Consider the following 19,001-nt stretch of genomic DNA (forward strand, 5'->3'; position numbering starts at 1 on the left):
GCATTATTTTAAAAATTTAAACAATGGAAAGAAAACATTTTCAGGAAATAAAAGCAACTACACACAGCATTTAGAAACTGAAATCCTACCTTCACTTGGATGTCTCTACTAAGTTACAAAACTCTCAACTATATCTCACGCCAACAAGGCAGTATTAACCAATTCCATTTAGTCTACAATATAAAATTACAATTCCGTAGGTCAACAGCACCATTTCAACAGAGGTTTTCTTCTGTATTATATGGCTAAATTAGAGCTCTTAAAAAACAATTTAATCTTTACTGTATTTCTTTCCCATTACCATTTAGTCCCCTTATACTTCCCTCCCCCTAGCAGTAAGAGCTTTCTAGTTGTGAGGTCTTGATATTTCAGAAAGACTGAAAACTAAGTTACTATATATAAAAAGACTTTAAGATTTGACACCATGATTTCTAGACTGTGTTTTTATGAACAATAAATTTGAGACTTAGAAGCTCAAATAGGGCTAGCAAATTTTAATATTTCCGAATAAGGCTTTACATTATTTTTAAGTCCATCTACTGTCACTATTTCACTAAAGGAAACTTTAATTCAAGAAAAGTAAACTAAAGGACAATCCTTGAAGTAAATAAATTTAGTTTTAGTATACAAAGGGCTAATGAAAAGTGTCTTGGGTACCAGCACGAGTACCTGAGACCAGCATTTGGGAATCAAGTGTTTAAAGGAAAGCCTGCTACACTGTCAGTGTACGAGTTTCCACTCGTAATTGTGTTAACGTAGGCAAACACTGATTTCAGTTGTCTCTTCTATCAAATGCGAATACTCCACCTATCTCATAGGACTACTGTGGGAATCAAAGAATAAAACACACTGAAGTAGTATGACAATGTGACAAGCCACAGAAAAAGTCATCTAGACTGTACAACTTACCGTCAGCTGACTGGGTAAACAATGCATAATCAGGATTGACTATCTCATTAGATAGAATATCAAACCACTCACGCACAACACCTTGACCCTGAGTTCAAGAAAATAAAATTAAGTATCAACAGAAATATATAAAATGGGGATTTTTTTCTAAATAATAAAATTAAAATCATATTAAATTTCTTCCATTATCGATTAAGTATTAAATTTGATTCAAGTGCATTTCAACCTCTAGCATGCAGTGATGTTCACAGCATTTATCTCATACCCACCATGCCTTCTTCTCCATGGAACCGCACGGCAATTCCCTGCTTTAGCTTTGCACAGCTTGCTTTTGACACAACTTCACAGCTACTCCTAAAAATAGAATCTAAATATGTAGCATTGGTTAATTTCACATAATAAAACTTACAATAATTAGCATTTTGTGCCTCACAGACACATCCATTTTCTCTGTCACACATACCTCTGTGGACCAGCAGGATATCACTTTCACTCACTGGCCTGTGCACCATGTCCGAATCTGGTTGTCCTGAATGCAAATGCTCGTAGAACCACTCACAGCGATCTTTAAATGGCTACCCCAACAAATAACAGTACAATGTGAGCAGTATTCCAGTCACCTCTTAAATTGACTAACTAGCATGCTAAATGCCCCTTCTACAAACGATCACCCTCAGACCTGTTTATAGTAAGTGGTTCGAGATCATGTCTTGCCATGTCACCAACTACTCACAAGAAGGCAGAGCTCAGCCGAAAAACTCTTGACTATCTAAGCAGTGTATTTTTTAAAATTCCCTACACTTTCAACAGAAACAACTTTATAATTAGAAGGTTATATCTAAGAACTTAATGTCATGTATGTAATTAAATCCATTTACTCTCAATTTCTTTTAAACCCAACAAAGCTTATAAAAATAATTTTTTTCAGAAAAATTATGTCACATGTTCCATTTAATTTTTCATGAAAATAATCTTTTACACCTCAATTTACTCTTAGTTTTATCCTTTGAATATATGCAGCAACCAAAAAAGAATTTGTAAGCTTCTTCCTTCCTCCTTCCCTTCTTCGACCCTAAAAATTAAAGAATAAGACCTCTTAAGCAGAAAAGTCTCTACCTTTTGTTAATTTGCCAGATATGCAAATATAGATGACTTGTAATTTCTTATGATTATTCAGAAAGAATTGCTGAATACCCAGCATGTGCCAACACTGCAGGTAACCTAAGAGCTGTAAACATCTCAATTTATTTGCTAAAAACTGTTTAATACAGTTAAAGAGATGAGACTAGCATTAGAATAATATCATACATATACAATATTAAGTTCTACATAGTGAAGTGCAAATTATAGTATATTAAGAATTTAGAGGAATTAAGAATCCTCTCAGAACTTTAGTTTCCCACCTGTAAAATAGGGAAAACACTTCTAGGGCTAATTTTGAGAATTAAGTGAAACAATGCAAATATAGGGTATAATAATTATAATAAATTAGCTAATGTTTATTAAAGCACCTATAAACCAGGTACCATTTGAAGCACTTTACATGTATTTTGACATATCCTTACAACATTTTGAGGAAAAAGACTCTTATTATACCCATTTCACAGAAGAAAAAATGTAACCCCAAGGTTAACTTTTTAGAAATACTTAATACCCAGAATGCTCAATAAAAGGTGTTGCTCTTATTATCACTCCTAATGATGTTAAAATTATTGTGAATACATATTTAAAATGACAGTAAATATCCCAGTCATTACCAGATATTAAATATTAAAATACTGATATGTCCTTTATCTATATAAAATGTGAACCAAGAAATAAAAGCAAGTGGCAAATTTTTTAAGTAATTCAAATGGAACATTAAAAGGTACAAAATGCTAGTAAAAGCTAATAAGATACCTGTCAGATCAAAACATCCACATACATATACCCACAAAGCCAAAAGGCAGATTTTTATGTGTAAACTTTCTGAGTACCTGCACTTCCATAAAATAATTCACAAAACAGGACTGTTACAGCAACACAAAATGTCTCTCTCTTTAACTAGAGGCTACCTGAAAACCACTGAGAGAACAAGAAGTCAATCCCTTGGAAGATACAGTTTTTGTTTTTAATTGGTGGTTTTTTTCCCTTGGAACAGCCCCCCCGAGTTACAAAAAATTTTTCTTTCTTTATTTATTTTTAGCGAGAGGGGAAGGAAGGGAGGGAGAAAGAGAAGGAGAAAAATATCAATGTGTGACTGCTTCTCACATGGCCCAGACTGAGGATCTGGCCTGCAACCCAGGCATGTGCCCTGACTGGGAATCAAACTGGCAACCCTTTGGTTAACAGCCCACACTCAATTCACTCAGCTATACCAACCAGGGTGTAAACTTCTAAATATAGTAGAATACAAAGTATTTCTTCTTCCTGAAGTGAGTGTAAGTTGCCAACAAGATGTCCAGTTATCCCTAAACCTTCGGTGTATATTTCCTACAAATAAGAGAACTCTTCTACATAACCAGAAAACAACCATCAAAGTCAGAAAACTAACACGGACACGTTATTATATCTAATCCTTAGACCCAATGCAAGTTTTGCCAATTTCCTAACAATGTCCTTTATAGCACAATGATTCATGAGTTGTATTTCGTTGTCTGTCTCATTTTGGTAGAGTTCTTCAATGTTTTCTTAATTTCCATAACCTCAACACCTTTAAAGATTGCAGGTCAGTGTTTTGTTAGATTGTCCCAACTGGAGTAAGTCTGATGTTTTCCCATGATTAAGTTCAGGGTGTGCATCTTTGGCAAGAATATTAAAGAAGTGATACCATATTCTTTCTCCATGCATCTTATCGGCTGGCATGCCGTTACTGTCTGCCTTGATCACTGCCAAATGTACCCACTATAAAGTTCTTTTGTTTTTTCAGTCTTTGTAATCAGTAAGTATTCCACGGAGAGATAGTTTGAAATAGTAAATACGTAACGCACATCATCAAACTTTCCATTTACTCATTCATTATTTTCAATATAGACTCGTAATTAATTTCATTTATAATATTTTGTCATTATTGTTTATTTTGATGATTGGATTGTTCCAGATTAGGCCAGTGGACTCATTCAAACTGGTTCTGAGTCATTTTTAACATAACATAACTCTTCAAACGACTTTCCTGCACAATACGAAGGTCCAGGCTCGTCTTTCCCTGACCTAGCCATACAATTAGCCATTCCTCCAGTGAGTCTGGCTCTGTGAGGATGGTATTTAAACATCAAGAACTGAGTGCCAAGACTGCTGTATCTATCTACATTAAAAAGCAAGTTCACACTGCTATCTCCAATTACAACCCGACAACACATGGTTCATTCTATTTTCCTCCATTTTATAACTCCTTTCTCCAACAATGAGAAACTACGGTTCTGTAATCTTTATTTATTTGACCAACCTGCATATAACCAGCATCCCGTTGCTAGCATGAATGCTTCACTGCACGGATGCCCTTCATCCCACTTGGGTTCTGTCAAACTACTGAGCAACTGTCGCGACCCTCCGCATGCAACACCCCCCACATGCAACACCCCCCACATGCCTCTCCAACTCACACTGTCTGTGCTGAGCCCCTCTTCTACGGACACCCTCCTTTCCATGCCCAAGCTCCAAACCCCATAATGGAACAACACAACACTTCCCTCACCCTGGTCAAAAAGGTGCGTGTGGTAGAGAGCTGATGCAGATGCTTTTGGACTGAATTTTTTAGGAAGGGGAGGGGGAACAGGAAGTGAAAAGCAGAGAGAGTAATAAAAAATAGCAAACTACCACTTTCAAAAACTAAGTTTCTTTCACACATAATCTCATTTGCACTAGAATGAAGCCACAATGTAGGTTAAAAAAATGAACTTGAGAACCAGACACACTTTTAAATTCTGGTTCTCCCACTTAGTAGCTGAATGACTTGACTTACTTAACCTCTTCAGCTTCAGTAAGAGTACCCACCTCACATGATTTCTACGAAAATAAAATAATCCACGTAAAGCATTCAATAAATGTAATTCATTATTAGTACTCTTTTACATTATCATGATTAAACAGATGCCAAAGGATACCTATGTACTTGTGTATAGTTTTATAAGATTAGTTCTTAGCTTTCTCTGCTAAAAGAATCAGTGTCCCTAAAGAATTTAAAAGCACCTACAGTATGTATCCTATGACTACTATCCAAACCGTAGCCTGTAGTTTACCCCACACTTCTGACAACAGTTTCCTAAAATTTTGCCAGGATCATGTCATGCTCCTGCCATTCTGGCAAACAAAGATTCCTTAATCTGCCAACGAAGGCTTAAGGCACAATGACCCAAATCTGCCTTTCTAGTATTATGTCACATTCTTCACTCACACAAAATTTCTGCTTCAACCACTGTAGTTTTATACACTTTTCCACCTCCATGTCCGTATCTTGGCTAGAATGTTCATCTTCCCCATTTACTCTCATAAAAATTTTGCATGGTTTTCAAGGTCCAGTTTAAAATCTACCTCCTCTTTGAAATTCCCCTTGACTATAGCAACCAAAAACAAGTGCTCCATCCTACAAACCCCTAAAGAATCAGGTAGTATTGTCATTACTACCTTACAGGTATATTTATCACCTCCCCAGCTAGACTGAATTAAGATCCTGTTGGAGAAAGGATATATATCTTCTATAAACCTCTAAAACAACTACCATACATTGCACATACATGCCAGTCGCTACTTAAAACTTACTCTTTACAAGAGTTTTACAAGGTTTACCTCTATTTTACAGACGGAATCATAACTCAAGGATGCTGGATATATGCTCAAAGTCACATAGTTGTTAAGTAGAAAGCTTTTCCTAACATGTTTCACACAACATGAAATATGTGGAATGAACCCTGGCAGAAGGAAGGTTCTCAGGTCAAAGTTTAGAGGGTTAACAAAGTTTAATCACTATATTTAGAAAAGGGCTTCTCAAAGTCTTTAACAAGCTACTGATCAACTTTATCAATCTCCAACAGGGCATACTTCCCAAGTGTATTTGGGAATAAAATCCTTGTCTCAAGGACCACTCATTCCAAGAGATGTGGCAACATGTTCTGCTATCTTTGAACAGCCTTTGTACATAGCAGGACATCAATACACATTTCTTGAAGAAAAAAATTGCTCCTCATACTAAAGTTACATGCTAACATAACTCCATACTCTAAAGAATAAAGTAATTTCACTCTTCTTATAGCAGGAAGTGTCACATATAATAATTACTTCACTAAACAAAACTCAAATTTAGAAAGTTCTCCTTAGACCAAAAATAAGATTAAGAGAAATTTCTACCTGTGCTTTTATGATGTGCATGAATCTTGACATCAACTCAGGACATTCAAGGAGGAAGTGAAAGTGATCAAATATAATTTTGGGATTTCTAAAAGAAAAAGACACTTTGTTTAAATGGACAGGAAGGATTAAGTGGCATTGATTGAAATGCATGGATACTGAAACAGAAGAATACACCTACTACACTTTCACTCGTCATGAAGCATTTTTTGAATAGTTTAACAGAAGTTAACATTTTTTTCCTGTTGAGATGAAAACTGTAAGTAAAGAAAGAAGATTGTAAGGGCAGTCCATGAATCTAAGAAAGCCTTACCTGTTAACAAAGCATTTTAAGACTTCGTCGTGTTTGCATACAAATTCAATGAAACGGGGTGAAGTCATCCTGCAGAGAGTAAAACAAATCAGAACCATGGACAAAGTTGGTGATATAGCAAATCTGAAAACTATGTATTGAACTGGACTGGCTTCTAGGCAAAAAAATATTGGGGTTTGGGTCATCTTTACAAATTTAAGAAATCAGGCGTGCCTGGTTAATCTCTAAGATGAAGAAATATATAATTTTCATTAACAGATAATATTGATATAAGCAAGTGACATTTTAGAAAACTTAAAATGTTAAGCATCTCTGGTCTATACATTTCAAATACACAATAAAGTGATCCTTACACAAAGTGGCATTCGCCATTCTACATGCTGATAACTTACACAATGCTTAGCAAATGTTCTGAACTGTCCTAACAAGATCCTAACAAGATCAGAACAGAAGCTAAAAAGCAACAAATTACTATTTGTATTTACTGAAATTACAAAAAAAGCGTTTTTTAAAATCTATCAGAGAAGAAATAATAAGCGTGCAGTGTAAGCCTTGACAGTCGGGTTTTTCTTTTTTATAATGCAAGTGCCTGACTTAAATTTTGGTTGCCCAGGCTTCCGCTTCAAAGAGGCATACACTTCAAAGATGGCTACCTTTAATAAACACATTGCCAGCCACCCAACTAGATAAGAGCCAGGCCGCCTCCCCCCACTGAGGCTCCCTTGTTTTAGAGATCCTGATTGATTTCAATAACTGACCACTTATGCTACTCGTTTTTTTTCCCTCTTCCCACATTTTAAATTCCTACTCTTATGTTTTAAATTCACCAATAAAGGGTGAGCACCAGAAACTGCCCCCCATCTTTGACCCCCCAAAAAGCAGAATGCCTGGCCCACGCCCACACCGCATGAGCGGCTAGCTGTGTCAGGGGCCATGCTCTCACTCTTGCTCTCTCCCAGCGACCTCGCTGTGTGGCCCCAGGTGTGCCATGTAATTTCCAGACCTTGTAAGTAATAAACCTTTTTTTTTCAAAGTTTCCTGATGGTTATTGCTGAAGGGCGCCTTGCAATCATAATAAGAACCACAAGGGCTGGTCCAGCCACAAGATTGGTTATTGATAGGCTGAGACCTACACACAAAACAAAGCAGAAACCTTCTTACCCTGGAGGCATCTGACAAGAACAGCACATGTAAAAGGCTTGAATGACAGCACTTAGCCGGTTAGCTGTCATAGAAATAACATCCTGACAGTCTGCACTGGCTTCCTGTTTCCCTCCTAGAGCATCTGGTTTAGATTCCCTGGTGCCAGTGGATAGATTTTCATAGCTCCCAGGTCCTGGAGGTTGAAATGGAGGAATGGAAGTACCATCTTGATCTTGGCCTTTTTGTTTTAGTAAAATAGAAGTGATATCCGTTGAGTCCTTTTTGTTTTTCATCAGTTCTGTAGCTATTAAAACTAGCCATTCATCTAATGAGTGCCAAAGCAACTCAAGAGGCTAAGAGAAAAAGAAAAGGTGTTTTAAATATCATTCTGAAACTCCAGCCAAATAAATAATAAGAGAAAATTTACCCTACATACTTCTATTTTCCCAAGTTAATGTGACAGCAATGACTATAAGTAAGTAACAAAAATATATGAATGCCATATAAATGACAATTTCTTCATTTATAATGAAAACTTAATTTGTGCTTATGCATTCCTTGGAATAAAAAGGAAAAACTAAAACCTAACAAAAAATATATGAGCAAATTTCTTTTAAACATTTTCAAATATTTCATTTTTAAACCATTTATTACACACACATGTAAAATCCCCTTAACCTTTACAGTATTAATGTGCAAACAATTTTCAATTGTAAGTCTTTTTTCAATTAAAAAAAATTAGAATTATTAGGGTTTTCCTAAACAGCCTAATAAACAGCTGAGTTTACTATGCTCTTTTCTTTACATCTAATTCTTAAAATTTTGAAAATTTATGACAAGAAATTTTAAATTATGATATGACATTTATATATACATACACATATACACATACATATACATATAGGTATACATATGCTCACCAACACACACACACAAAATCCATTTCTATTAAATGGTAACTATAAAATACTGACTAGCAAATTCTTAATTCCAAGTAGAGATTAACAGCTTAAAAAAGAAAAAGATGGGGAATAATTAAACAGTTTATTTCTACAGTATATAAAATACTCCTTTTGACAGGAATAAAATGCCTTTGGTAAATTAACAGTAAATAACATTTTCTTTTTTAAATATTATGTGATCTCAAATGCTGTAACAGGACTAAGTACTAGAGAGGATGAAACATATACGTCATCTCTAACAATGAGAAGCTTTTAACCCAAGCAGAAATATAAATGCCCAACTGCCATTAAATGATCTGCTGCTGGGAATCTAGCGTGCAGCAGCACGACCCTAGTTAGCAACACTGTGTCATATAATTGAAAGTTGCTATGACGGTAAAGCTTTAATGTTCTTACCATAACAATAACAAAACAGTAATTATGTGAGGTAAAGGATGCATTAACTAACCTTACTGTAGTAAACATTTTGCAACATACACATGTATTAAAGTAACATACTTTTGTCTTAAACTTACACAATATTTATGTCAATTAAAAAAGAACCCACTGGAACATTTTTATTTCCCAAATAAAAGTGAACAACTGGCAAGGGGTAATGGTTAAATGGCCCTTCATTCCCACACTATTTTAAATGTCCCCATTGAGAATGATTAATTTTCTGCAAATGAATATAAAAGTCCACCTTACTTTTTTATTCTTATATTATCACAGGATACTACAAACCAGATCACGTACTTTGGAAAGACCTACCCTTACATTACTTCAACTAGAAGAAATAATCTTAAAGACTGCTAGGGGAAGAGATTATGCTCCCATATTTGGAATCTTAGCAAGTGTTTAAATAACACTATGAACCTATTTTGCCAGAAAATTCGCTCCGATTATCTAACAAGTCCCTCTACTACATCTTCAGCCCTTCTGGTGTCCACAACATCCTCTCTTTGGGAATATTTGACTTAATAAACTTACAAACAATTAAATCACCCCTAAGTCTTCACTTAAAACATTAAACTAAAAAGCAGAAAACAAAACAAAATGAAAACCCCAACCAAAAACCTAACGCACTCATTCAACAAATGTTTCATTAGCACATACTAGGTAAACAGGTAAGCAAAGTGAGAAACTAATTACACCTCTTCTGAGGTTGAAATCAGTGCCCCTCTGCCACAAAATGGTTTTTTCCACGACTAGGCAGAGAGCAGTTGGAAAATTCGGGTTCCTGAGCTGCTTAAAGGAGGGGGCAAAACAACTAGCTCCTCTGAACACTGAGATGATACCTTCACCGAAAATGCGTTAATTCTAATCATGACTCAAGTTGGAGCTGACAGTTGCACTTCATGAGCAAAACATTAAACCTGCTGTAAAAGATGAAAAAGAATTTTTTATATCAGCAAAATTATTCAGCTTCACATCAGAAAATCAACTTCCAAAATAGAAAGAACAGGTGGTAGTGATGTAATCCTGCTTGAAACTAAGGAAAAAAGGAATAACCGGTCTCCGAATGAGAAGGGCTAAAACCTAGAAAATCAGCACACTGGATGGAGATGAGCCTAAGGCAGGAACTGACACCTGCTCCTCCTGCAGACTAGAGCACTGAACATGAACCTGTAACAATCCTGTTTCCAAAAACTGACAATGTGCAAAACTGAAAGGCAAATTTTGAATAATCCAGAAACATCTAAAAATAAACTAGTCCTGACTGGTGTGGCTTAGTGGATTGAGTGCTGGCCTGCGAACCAAAGGGTCACCAGTTCAATTCCCAGTCTAGAGCACATGCCTGGGTTGCGGGCCAGGTCCCCAGTAGGGGATGTGTGAGAGACAACTACACATTGATGTTTTTATCCCTTTCTTTCTCCCTTTCTTCCTATTTGTCTAAAAAAAATAGAAAATAAAAATAAACCAGAAAGTTTTCAATAAAGGAACACACCACAGATTTAAAAGAGAATGAAAAAAAAAAAAAAAAAAAGACGTGGTAAGTCATCGTTTCATGGGCCCTTAGGCAACCCTTAAACCCTTCTCTTCTCTCTTTCCCACCTTTTTTCCTTCACTCACACATGCAGTAAAACAAAACCCCAACCTTGAGGTATTTTTACCTAGGAAATTGTCCCTTTGAAGATCTGTTCAGAAAATTCATTCCTCAATAACCAAAAAAAATACTGTGGAAATAACTTTAATTTCTAATTGTGGTAGAAGCCACAGACAAAAAAGATTATAATAATTTTTTAAAAATAAAAATAAATCATTGCAAACCATGTCTGTGATACTTTCTCTATCCACAAATAGTAATGAAACCATTGATAAGACACAAAGCACCGTGCATATCAACTGCTGCTGAAAAAGGAGTCAGTGATGATGGCAGACACGAGCTGACTTCTTCGCACTGTGAAAACACTGCTTCACCTCATATTATTTAGTGATTTCACCACATAATTACATTCTACCTATAGCAACAATGATGACAATCACAGATGATTTTCAAAACATTTCAATCTATATTTCAAAGCTGTAACATATAATCGCAAACTTGTTGAAAACTTAAAAGTTTTTCAAGATCGAGGTACCAAAGAGAGGCACAAATCTGATGAGAAAGCATTACACACTTAAGTTCATTAATAGTATCTTGAAATCCTGTTGGACTATTCTCAACTTGATTCTGTCAAATGCCACAACTGTATAGTTGAAAGTTTCCCAATCTTTCTTGGCTTCCAAATTTTCCCAATCATGCATCTATAAAACTGTCAATAGTCATAGCTCACTATTCACAAAAGCAGCATGTCAACATTCAGGAGGCCTGAACGGTCTCTCCCACGCTCACTTTGAAACCTGCACTGCCTCTGCCTCCTGCAGGTGCTCTGAGGTTTCCCAGGCACTAGACAAAAATCTCTTAACACTGAAAAAAGGCTAGGTGTTCAGATTAATTAATTCAAAGAACTTCTAAGACAAAAACACTAACAACAGGATGTTAGATAATTTCACCTACTAAAAACACATGGCCTATAAACCTACTAATATTAATGGAAAACCCCTTAGTTAACCTTAATAGAGGGACATGCTGGAGTGCCTACTTAATGGAAGGAAAAGTGGAGATCAATGGCTACCTTGAACCAAATGTGGTAAAAATTAAAACGATATTTCCAATCTAACATCACTGTAACTCAGCAATATGTTTAACATTTTCACAACTGTGATTGTTCCACAATGAACAGAAGACCTCGTATACATATATGACAATGGAATTTCTATTGTTATCCTGTAGCTGGGAGGGCAGACCTTTTTGCCATCCTTTAAACATTCTACACTTAATTCATTAAATTACATGGGAAGAGACTAATAAACCCCTTAAGAACAAAACTATTATTTTTAAAAAATTAGCTGAGTTTTTTAATAAAAATGCTTTAAAGTGACAGATCAAAATTTAAGAGAAAATAAGTGCTGAGAGGCAAAAGCAGTTGTCAATAACACAGAAAAATAATGCCTTAAAAAAGAAATAAAAATACTAACAAATAATACACACACACACGCACACACATACACATATAATTGATAATGTGATGATCAAAATACAGAGTCTGAATCCCACAAAAGAAAACCTAACAGCACACCAGGGATACCATTTTCTACTCAGCCATAGCTTTACTGACCAGGTAGGGAGGACACTAACAAGCACTAAATGGATACAGAGAGGCTACTTAGCACATACTTACTTTCTGACATCATTAGTAAAGAGGTGGCACATTCAAATTTTAACAAAAAATCAGACTACAGTAAATATAAATAATGCTGACCACATTTATACCTGAAGTGATTTTTCTATTCATCATTATAAATAAGTAGAAAGGATGAGTAGAAAAATCAAATCAGGGGTAGACTGAGTAACTAACAGTAGGAGCCACACCAGAACATGTTCAGAACAACTGCGTGTAATGTGAATGTTTGAGCAATAAAACTCATTTAAAACAGCACAGAAAAAAAATGGATCGATAGTTTAGATCTGAAGTCTACATGGACCACAAGTTATCATTCCTAACTAATGTTCAAGAAAATGGTATGCGAAAAGCCAAAATTTGAAATACAAGAAGATGCATATCTTCCTTCTTCCAGGAGATGGCACAATAGGGGAAGAGAAAAGAAGGGAAGGAAAAAAGAGTGAAAAGTCTTTCGTGCATTGACGACAGAGAGAGAAACTCTAACAGATGCAGGGATTCTCATACATACCTTCCAAAAGCATACCATACCTATTCCAAGCATAAGGAATCTACTAGTGTTGAAATGCTTGCAAACCATTTATTTGTTAAGTGTCTGCCAAAAATTTGCCATGTAAGAATCATTTAACATAGCTCAATATAACTTTAAATTTTTATAGACAGTAAAGCTGTCCATCATAATTAGTTTAGGAGGAAGTGGCAAATAAAAGCAATTATATCACTTTTTGGATAGATAAACTGTATTAAGACTCAAAAGACTATTTAGAGAAATGTCTTTATGAACCCAGAAGCAAATTTTATACCATACAATTTTTTTAATTACCTTTAAAAAATAACATGGAAAAAATTATTAAATTACACATTTGTCCTAAATCTGAGTTATTTGAAAATATAATGCTATAAAAAAGCATTAGTAATAGCAATTACAGCCACATCCATTTTGTTTACTTTATAAAATAATAATTTAGCATGAGTAGCAACCCTGCCTTGGGTTTTATATGGAATTATTATTCTAAGGATTCCACCCACAAATATGCTTGTATAAAAGAAGCAAAATACATATCTCAATGATTTTTCCTTGAAGTGATGCCAGGAGTTAACTGTTGGTAAACCCATTAATTGAAAGTAATTTTATTTTAAGAACATATACATGGAGAGACTTCCAGCCAAGATGGAGGAGTAGGTGGAAACACTGTGCCTCCTCACACAACCAAAATTAAGGACAACGAAGATTTAGAAACAAAAACACAATCAGAAGAGACAGAAAATTGAATTGTACGGAAGTCCAACAACCATTCATCCAGACTGGTAAGGGGCGGAGCCCGCGGCCATCGGAGAGGGATCCCGGCAGGAAAAGGCAGTGGCTGCCAGACCTGGGAGTGCAGGTGGCATAGGGCTAGCAGACTCCGGGCACAAGGAGGAAACAAGCAGAGTGTGCAAGGCAGTTGGCTGACCACGGACACACATTCACACGCAGATAAACTAGGCAAAAACAGGCAGCAAGACAGACCATGCAACCCAGGACCACAGCACCAGGAAATAAAGCCTAAAAGCACCAACTGAAAAGGTGCCAAGAGAGACTCCCAGCCTGACAGGAGAGTTTGCTGGAGAGACCCACAGGGTCCTAGAACGTACACAAGCCCACCCACCTGGGAACCAGTATCAGGAGGGCCCAGTTTGCTTGTGGGAAGCAGCAGAGGGGACCAAAATCCGAGAGAGAGAGCAGAACAAGCACCGTTGTTCCCTTTCTGACCCCCCCCACACGCAGCGTCACAATCCAGCCACTGGGTTGACCTGCCCTGGTGAACACCTAAGGCTCTGCCTCTCAGCAGAGAGGTGCGGCCTAACCAAAAAATTAACAGGTGCAACCTGACCAAAAAATTATGGCTCAAACAGAAGGACAGATCAAAGCCCCAGAGGCAATACTTCTAAGATACCAAGAGATAGCCAACCTAGCGGATGCACAGTTCAAAACACTGGTAATCAAAATGCTCACAGAACTGGTTGATTTTGCTCACAAATTAGATGAAAAAATGAAGGCTACACTAAGTGAAATGAAGGAAAATGCACGGGAACCAATAATGATGGAAAGAAAACTGGGACTCAAACAATGGAGTGGACCAGAAGAAAGAAAGAAACAAACAAATAGAAAAGAAGGAAGGAACAAGAATTCAAAAAAATTAGGAGGCTTAGGAACCTCCAGGACATCTTTAAACATTCCAACGTCTGAATTATAGGGAAGAAGAGGAAGAGCAACAAGGAGGAAACTTATTTGAACAAATAATAAAGGAGAACTTCCCCAATGTGGCAAAGGAAATAGACTTCCAGGAAACCCAGGAAGCTCAGAGAGTCCCAAAGAAGTTGGACCTGAGAAGGAACACACCAAGGCACATCATAATTACATTAGCCAAGACTAAAATGAAGGAGAGAATCCTAGAAGTAGCAAGGGATAAGGGGACAGTCACCTACAAAGGAGTTCCCATCAGACTGCCAGCTGATTTCTCAAAAGACCTTACAAGCAAGAAGGGGCTGGAAAGAAATATTCCAAGCCATGAAAGGCAAGGACCTACATCCAAGATTGCTCTATCCAGCAAAGCTTTCATTTAGAATGGAAGGGCAGATAAAGTGCTTCTCAGATAAGGTCAAATTCAAGGAGCTCATCATCACCAAGCCCTTATTATATGAAATGTTAATGGGACTCATCTAAGAAAAAGAAGAGAAAAAATATGAACAGTGGAAGGACAGCAAACTCACAGTTATTATCAACCACACCTAAAACAAAAGCAAACTAAGCAGACACCTAAAACAGGAGTGGAGCCACAGAAATGGAGATCACATGGACAGTTAGCAATAGGGGAGTTAGGGGTGGGGGGAAGGTACAGAGAATAAGCAGCATAGATGGTGGGGAGAAAATAGACAGGGGGAGGGCAAGAGTAGTGTGGGAAATGTAGGAGCTAAAGAACTTATGACACATGAACATGAACTAAAGGGGGGAATGTGGGTGGGATGGGGTGTGCAGGAAAGAGGGGAATGAAGGGGGAAATGGGACAACTGTAAAGGTATAATCAATAAAATATAAAAAATAAAATGAGAAAAAGAATTCTACATAGCTTTACTTTTAAACATCCTTTACTTTTTACTTTTAAAAAAGGTCCTTTAGTAACAAATATATTCTATAGTATGTGAGATGACAAATTACTAAAAAGATTATTAGATCAAGGATTCAAAGTTACATATCTACTTAAGTAAAAGAATAATTTTGATGTTTGGACTTAATAATCTTAAATACACTTAGATTGCTATGTTTCCATTTAATTTCTTGTTCAGTAAAAGTTATTTATATAGTTTGGATTGGTCACCTACACAGGGTATTTAATTTTGCATTACAGTTTGGTGCAATTAAAATTCCAATCTGCAGATTGGAATGCCTGATGAGTGCTCCTGAATTTGTTCTTCGCACTCATGGACACGGACCACAGTGTGCAGACCCCTGTGGGGAGGGGGTCAAGGGGGCTAAATGTTAATGGAAAAAGAATGTAATAAAGATTAAACTTTAAAAAAAGGAACATATACATGGATACACATAAAACATATACATGATAATAAAATCTAAATAAATCTAAATATTTTCTTTCCTTCTAAATAAGTATTGTTTAAAAAGCATGCAACTGCATATTGCCACCTTAAAAACCTATAAACCAATAAGAAGTAAATTTAATTAGATTTAAACACTAAATATCTTACTACTAGAATAAAACACTAAATTTTAAATTTTACTTGAAAGAGAAATATAAATTAAATTTTACTTGAAAGAGAAATATAAAAGCTCACCAATTAAGACTTGCTGTTGATTAAACAGAGATGAAAGGAGGAAGGTGTGTGCCTAACTTAAAAAGTGGTATGGGCGGGAACCGAACTTACGTCCTGTGTATGAGGTTTCTGATTAATGAATGCATGCTTTGTGACATTCATCTCTTTTACGTCTATCTTCATAACAACGTCATATACTTTTCTGACCTTGAACACCTGGCTTCTTGGAGTTTTATTCCCGTTGTAGCCCATATCGATTCCATTACTGGGAGAGGATGGACCAATTCGAAAGACATGACAAAATATCCTCACAATTCTCAAAAGGCTTCTCATTTGAGCATCATAATTACTAGACAGGCTGAAAATAAAAACATAAACAGATTAGATGTCATAAAGCAAACTGTATCTTAAACTACTTTATTTTAAAACATTTTCATCAATCATCCACCTGTTTTATAATATAACCATTAAAATTCCTTTCCTATTGTGACAGAGAACACTATGCTTTAACAGAAAGTTATCAAACATATAAGGTCTGTCCAGAAAAAGTCCAGCCATTACTAATATAATGAGAACAGTTCGCTCCACATCAGTGTAACCTGGCAGCCAAGGAGAATGGACTGGAATGCACATGCATGAACAATGACTACTTTACTGTACTAGTCAGTGGGGGTGGTAGGTGCCATTGAGTGAGCCATAGCATTAAAAATGAATGAGCAGTAAACAACAAATCTGCATCAAATTTTGCAGAATTAAGCTTGACCATTTCTCCACAGAAACTACTTGGATGATTCAGAAGGCTGCAGCTATGGGCAGCTGGTGATTGGCAGCTTCATCAGGACAACATGCCCACTCATGCAGCACAACCCGTACAGAGTGCTTTGGTGAAATATCAAATTGCCCAGGTGACTCAGCCTTTTCCCAAAACTAAAATCACCTTTCAGACGGAAGAGATTTCAGATCAGTGATGAGATTCAGGAAAACACAACATGGCAGCTGATGGCAATCGGGAGAACTGTGTGAAGTCCCAAAGTACCTACTTTGAAGGGGACTAAGGCCTAATTGTTCTATATACAATGTTTCTGGTATCTTCTTCAATAAATGTCTCTATTTTTCATAGTATGTGGCTGGATAACTTCTGGATAGACCTCGTATATTATTTGGATTACATATGAATAAATTATTAATTCTGAAAACATTTCACAGAGAAACAATGGTAGAAATGATGGCCTTATGTTCTTAGGCCAACCCACAGCTCAATTGTACAGGCTGATCTGTCAGCTATTCAATTCATAACTTCATTTCCTCTCCCCACCCCAGAATAATAACCAATTTTTCACGTATAGAACATTCACAAATTGAATAGTCTTAAAGTTACTACCTCTATTAGGGTGGTTCTCTATATAATGGGTTGTCTTATGAGTCTACATAAATATAAGAAACATCACATTATTAAAAAAAAGACTCAAATCCAATCAACACTAATCCACATTGACTATAATACAAACATTCTTTGACAAATCACAAAGCCCTTCAGAATCCCATAGTGCCTGGGGATTGGTCATCATCATAAATTTCAATCATTACTCTTCCACTAAGAAACTGTACAGGACAGGCTAAATTTGTATTGAATCTAATGTTAGATATTTTTAAACTTTTTACTGGTGTTGTCGTTTAGAGGGTGGTTTTATTTCAAAATCTCTAACATCAGTTATCTTCTATTACAAAGGCTGCACAAAATTGGAGTGAAGAGTGACATACACTTTCAGGCAGAATGGTATGATTATCTTTGTACAAATTTAATCATCAAAGTGTATCCTCTCTTCCCCTTAGTGTACTTTATCCAGTTCATTAAAGTTTTCCTCTATGATACTTTAGGTATCTTTTAACATTTAAAAAAAAAAGCCCTGGCTGGTGTAGCTCAGCAGATTGAGCACAAGCCTGTGAAGCGAATGGTCGCCGGTTTGATTCCCACTCAGGACACATGCCTGGGTTGTGGGCCAGGTCCCTAAGAGGGGACACATGAGAGGCAACCACACACTGATGTTTCTCTCCCACTCTTTGACCTTCCCTTCCCCTCTCTCTAAAAATAAATAAATATTTTTTAAAGTTAAAAAAAACCTATGGATTAGTAATATACAAATAGCAAATGCCTACTTCTAAGTATTTCAGTTTGGTAAGCACCAAATTAGAAGTTATTTCCTATCCCTCTAAATTGACATGGTAGTCAAAATTTTCTGACTATTTCATGTCAATATTCATGTTGTTTTTCACTCTAGGAATTGTTAAATTGTAAAAAATAGCCAATAAAAATGAGCTATCAGTTTTAAGTGTTAGTGAAATATAACAGCTACTGACTGGGACACCTACAGCATATTAGTAAAATTTTTTGTTTTAGTAACTTTAAATAAAATGTGTATAGAATAGTTTTGTTTGAACTAATTTTTACATATTTGACTTTACTAAGTATTTTTTAATTTTATATCATAAGACTGTTCAAACAAAATAAAAAGGTTGTTTGGTTAACACTATTTCCTTTTTTTATTGTGTTGCAGATCTTCGAAAAATTAAGTACAATGACTCAAATTCTTCTCCATGAGGAAGGTGTGATTTGATTTTCCCCTGCAAAGTTACAACATATATAAATGTTTTTTAAGTACCTGATCTGGAGTTATCTTACAATAAGAAGTATTTCCTTACAATAGAATTTTAAAGTCATCAGCTATTAATAGAGCCTAGTAATTTTATACTACTTTACCCAGTTTAAGCTTCTTTCAAGCCAATTAAAAAAACAATGTCATTTTTCACTTTCCAACCAGTGAAAGATCTCTTTTGTAT

At 36.0% G+C, this 19,001-nt stretch overlaps 1 protein-coding gene across 6 annotated transcripts in view; it reads right to left on the reverse strand.

Annotated features, from left to right (window-relative positions):
• The window catches only part of HACE1 (HECT domain and ankyrin repeat containing E3 ubiquitin protein ligase 1), a 102,336-nt gene that overhangs the window by 32,228 nt on the left and 51,107 nt on the right, over positions 1-19,001 (reverse strand). For 3 of the 6 annotated variants that reach the window (XM_037064952.1, XM_037064950.1, XM_037064954.1), the window contains 7 exons: positions 16,371-16,521; positions 7,706-8,040; positions 6,545-6,613; positions 6,232-6,319; positions 1,373-1,484; positions 1,179-1,276; positions 910-997 (listed from right to left, as the gene is read on the reverse strand). In XM_037064952.1, the coding sequence (XP_036920847.1) occupies positions 910-997; positions 1,179-1,276; positions 1,373-1,484; positions 6,232-6,319; positions 6,545-6,613; positions 7,706-8,040; positions 16,371-16,521 (941 nt within the window). Of the gene's footprint in view, positions 1-909; positions 998-1,178; positions 1,277-1,372; positions 1,485-6,231; positions 6,320-6,544; positions 6,614-7,705; positions 8,041-16,274; positions 16,522-19,001 lie in introns of all 6 variants that reach the window. The other 3 variants (XM_037064951.1, XM_037064949.1, XM_037064953.1) reach the window with 1 other exon arrangement.

Source organism: Sturnira hondurensis, unplaced genomic scaffold (assembly GCF_014824575.4).
Source record: "Sturnira hondurensis isolate 20B ecotype Veracruz unplaced genomic scaffold, ASM1482457v3 Scaffold0015596, whole genome shotgun sequence".
NCBI classification, from domain to species: Eukaryota; Metazoa; Chordata; class Mammalia; order Chiroptera; family Phyllostomidae; genus Sturnira; species Sturnira hondurensis.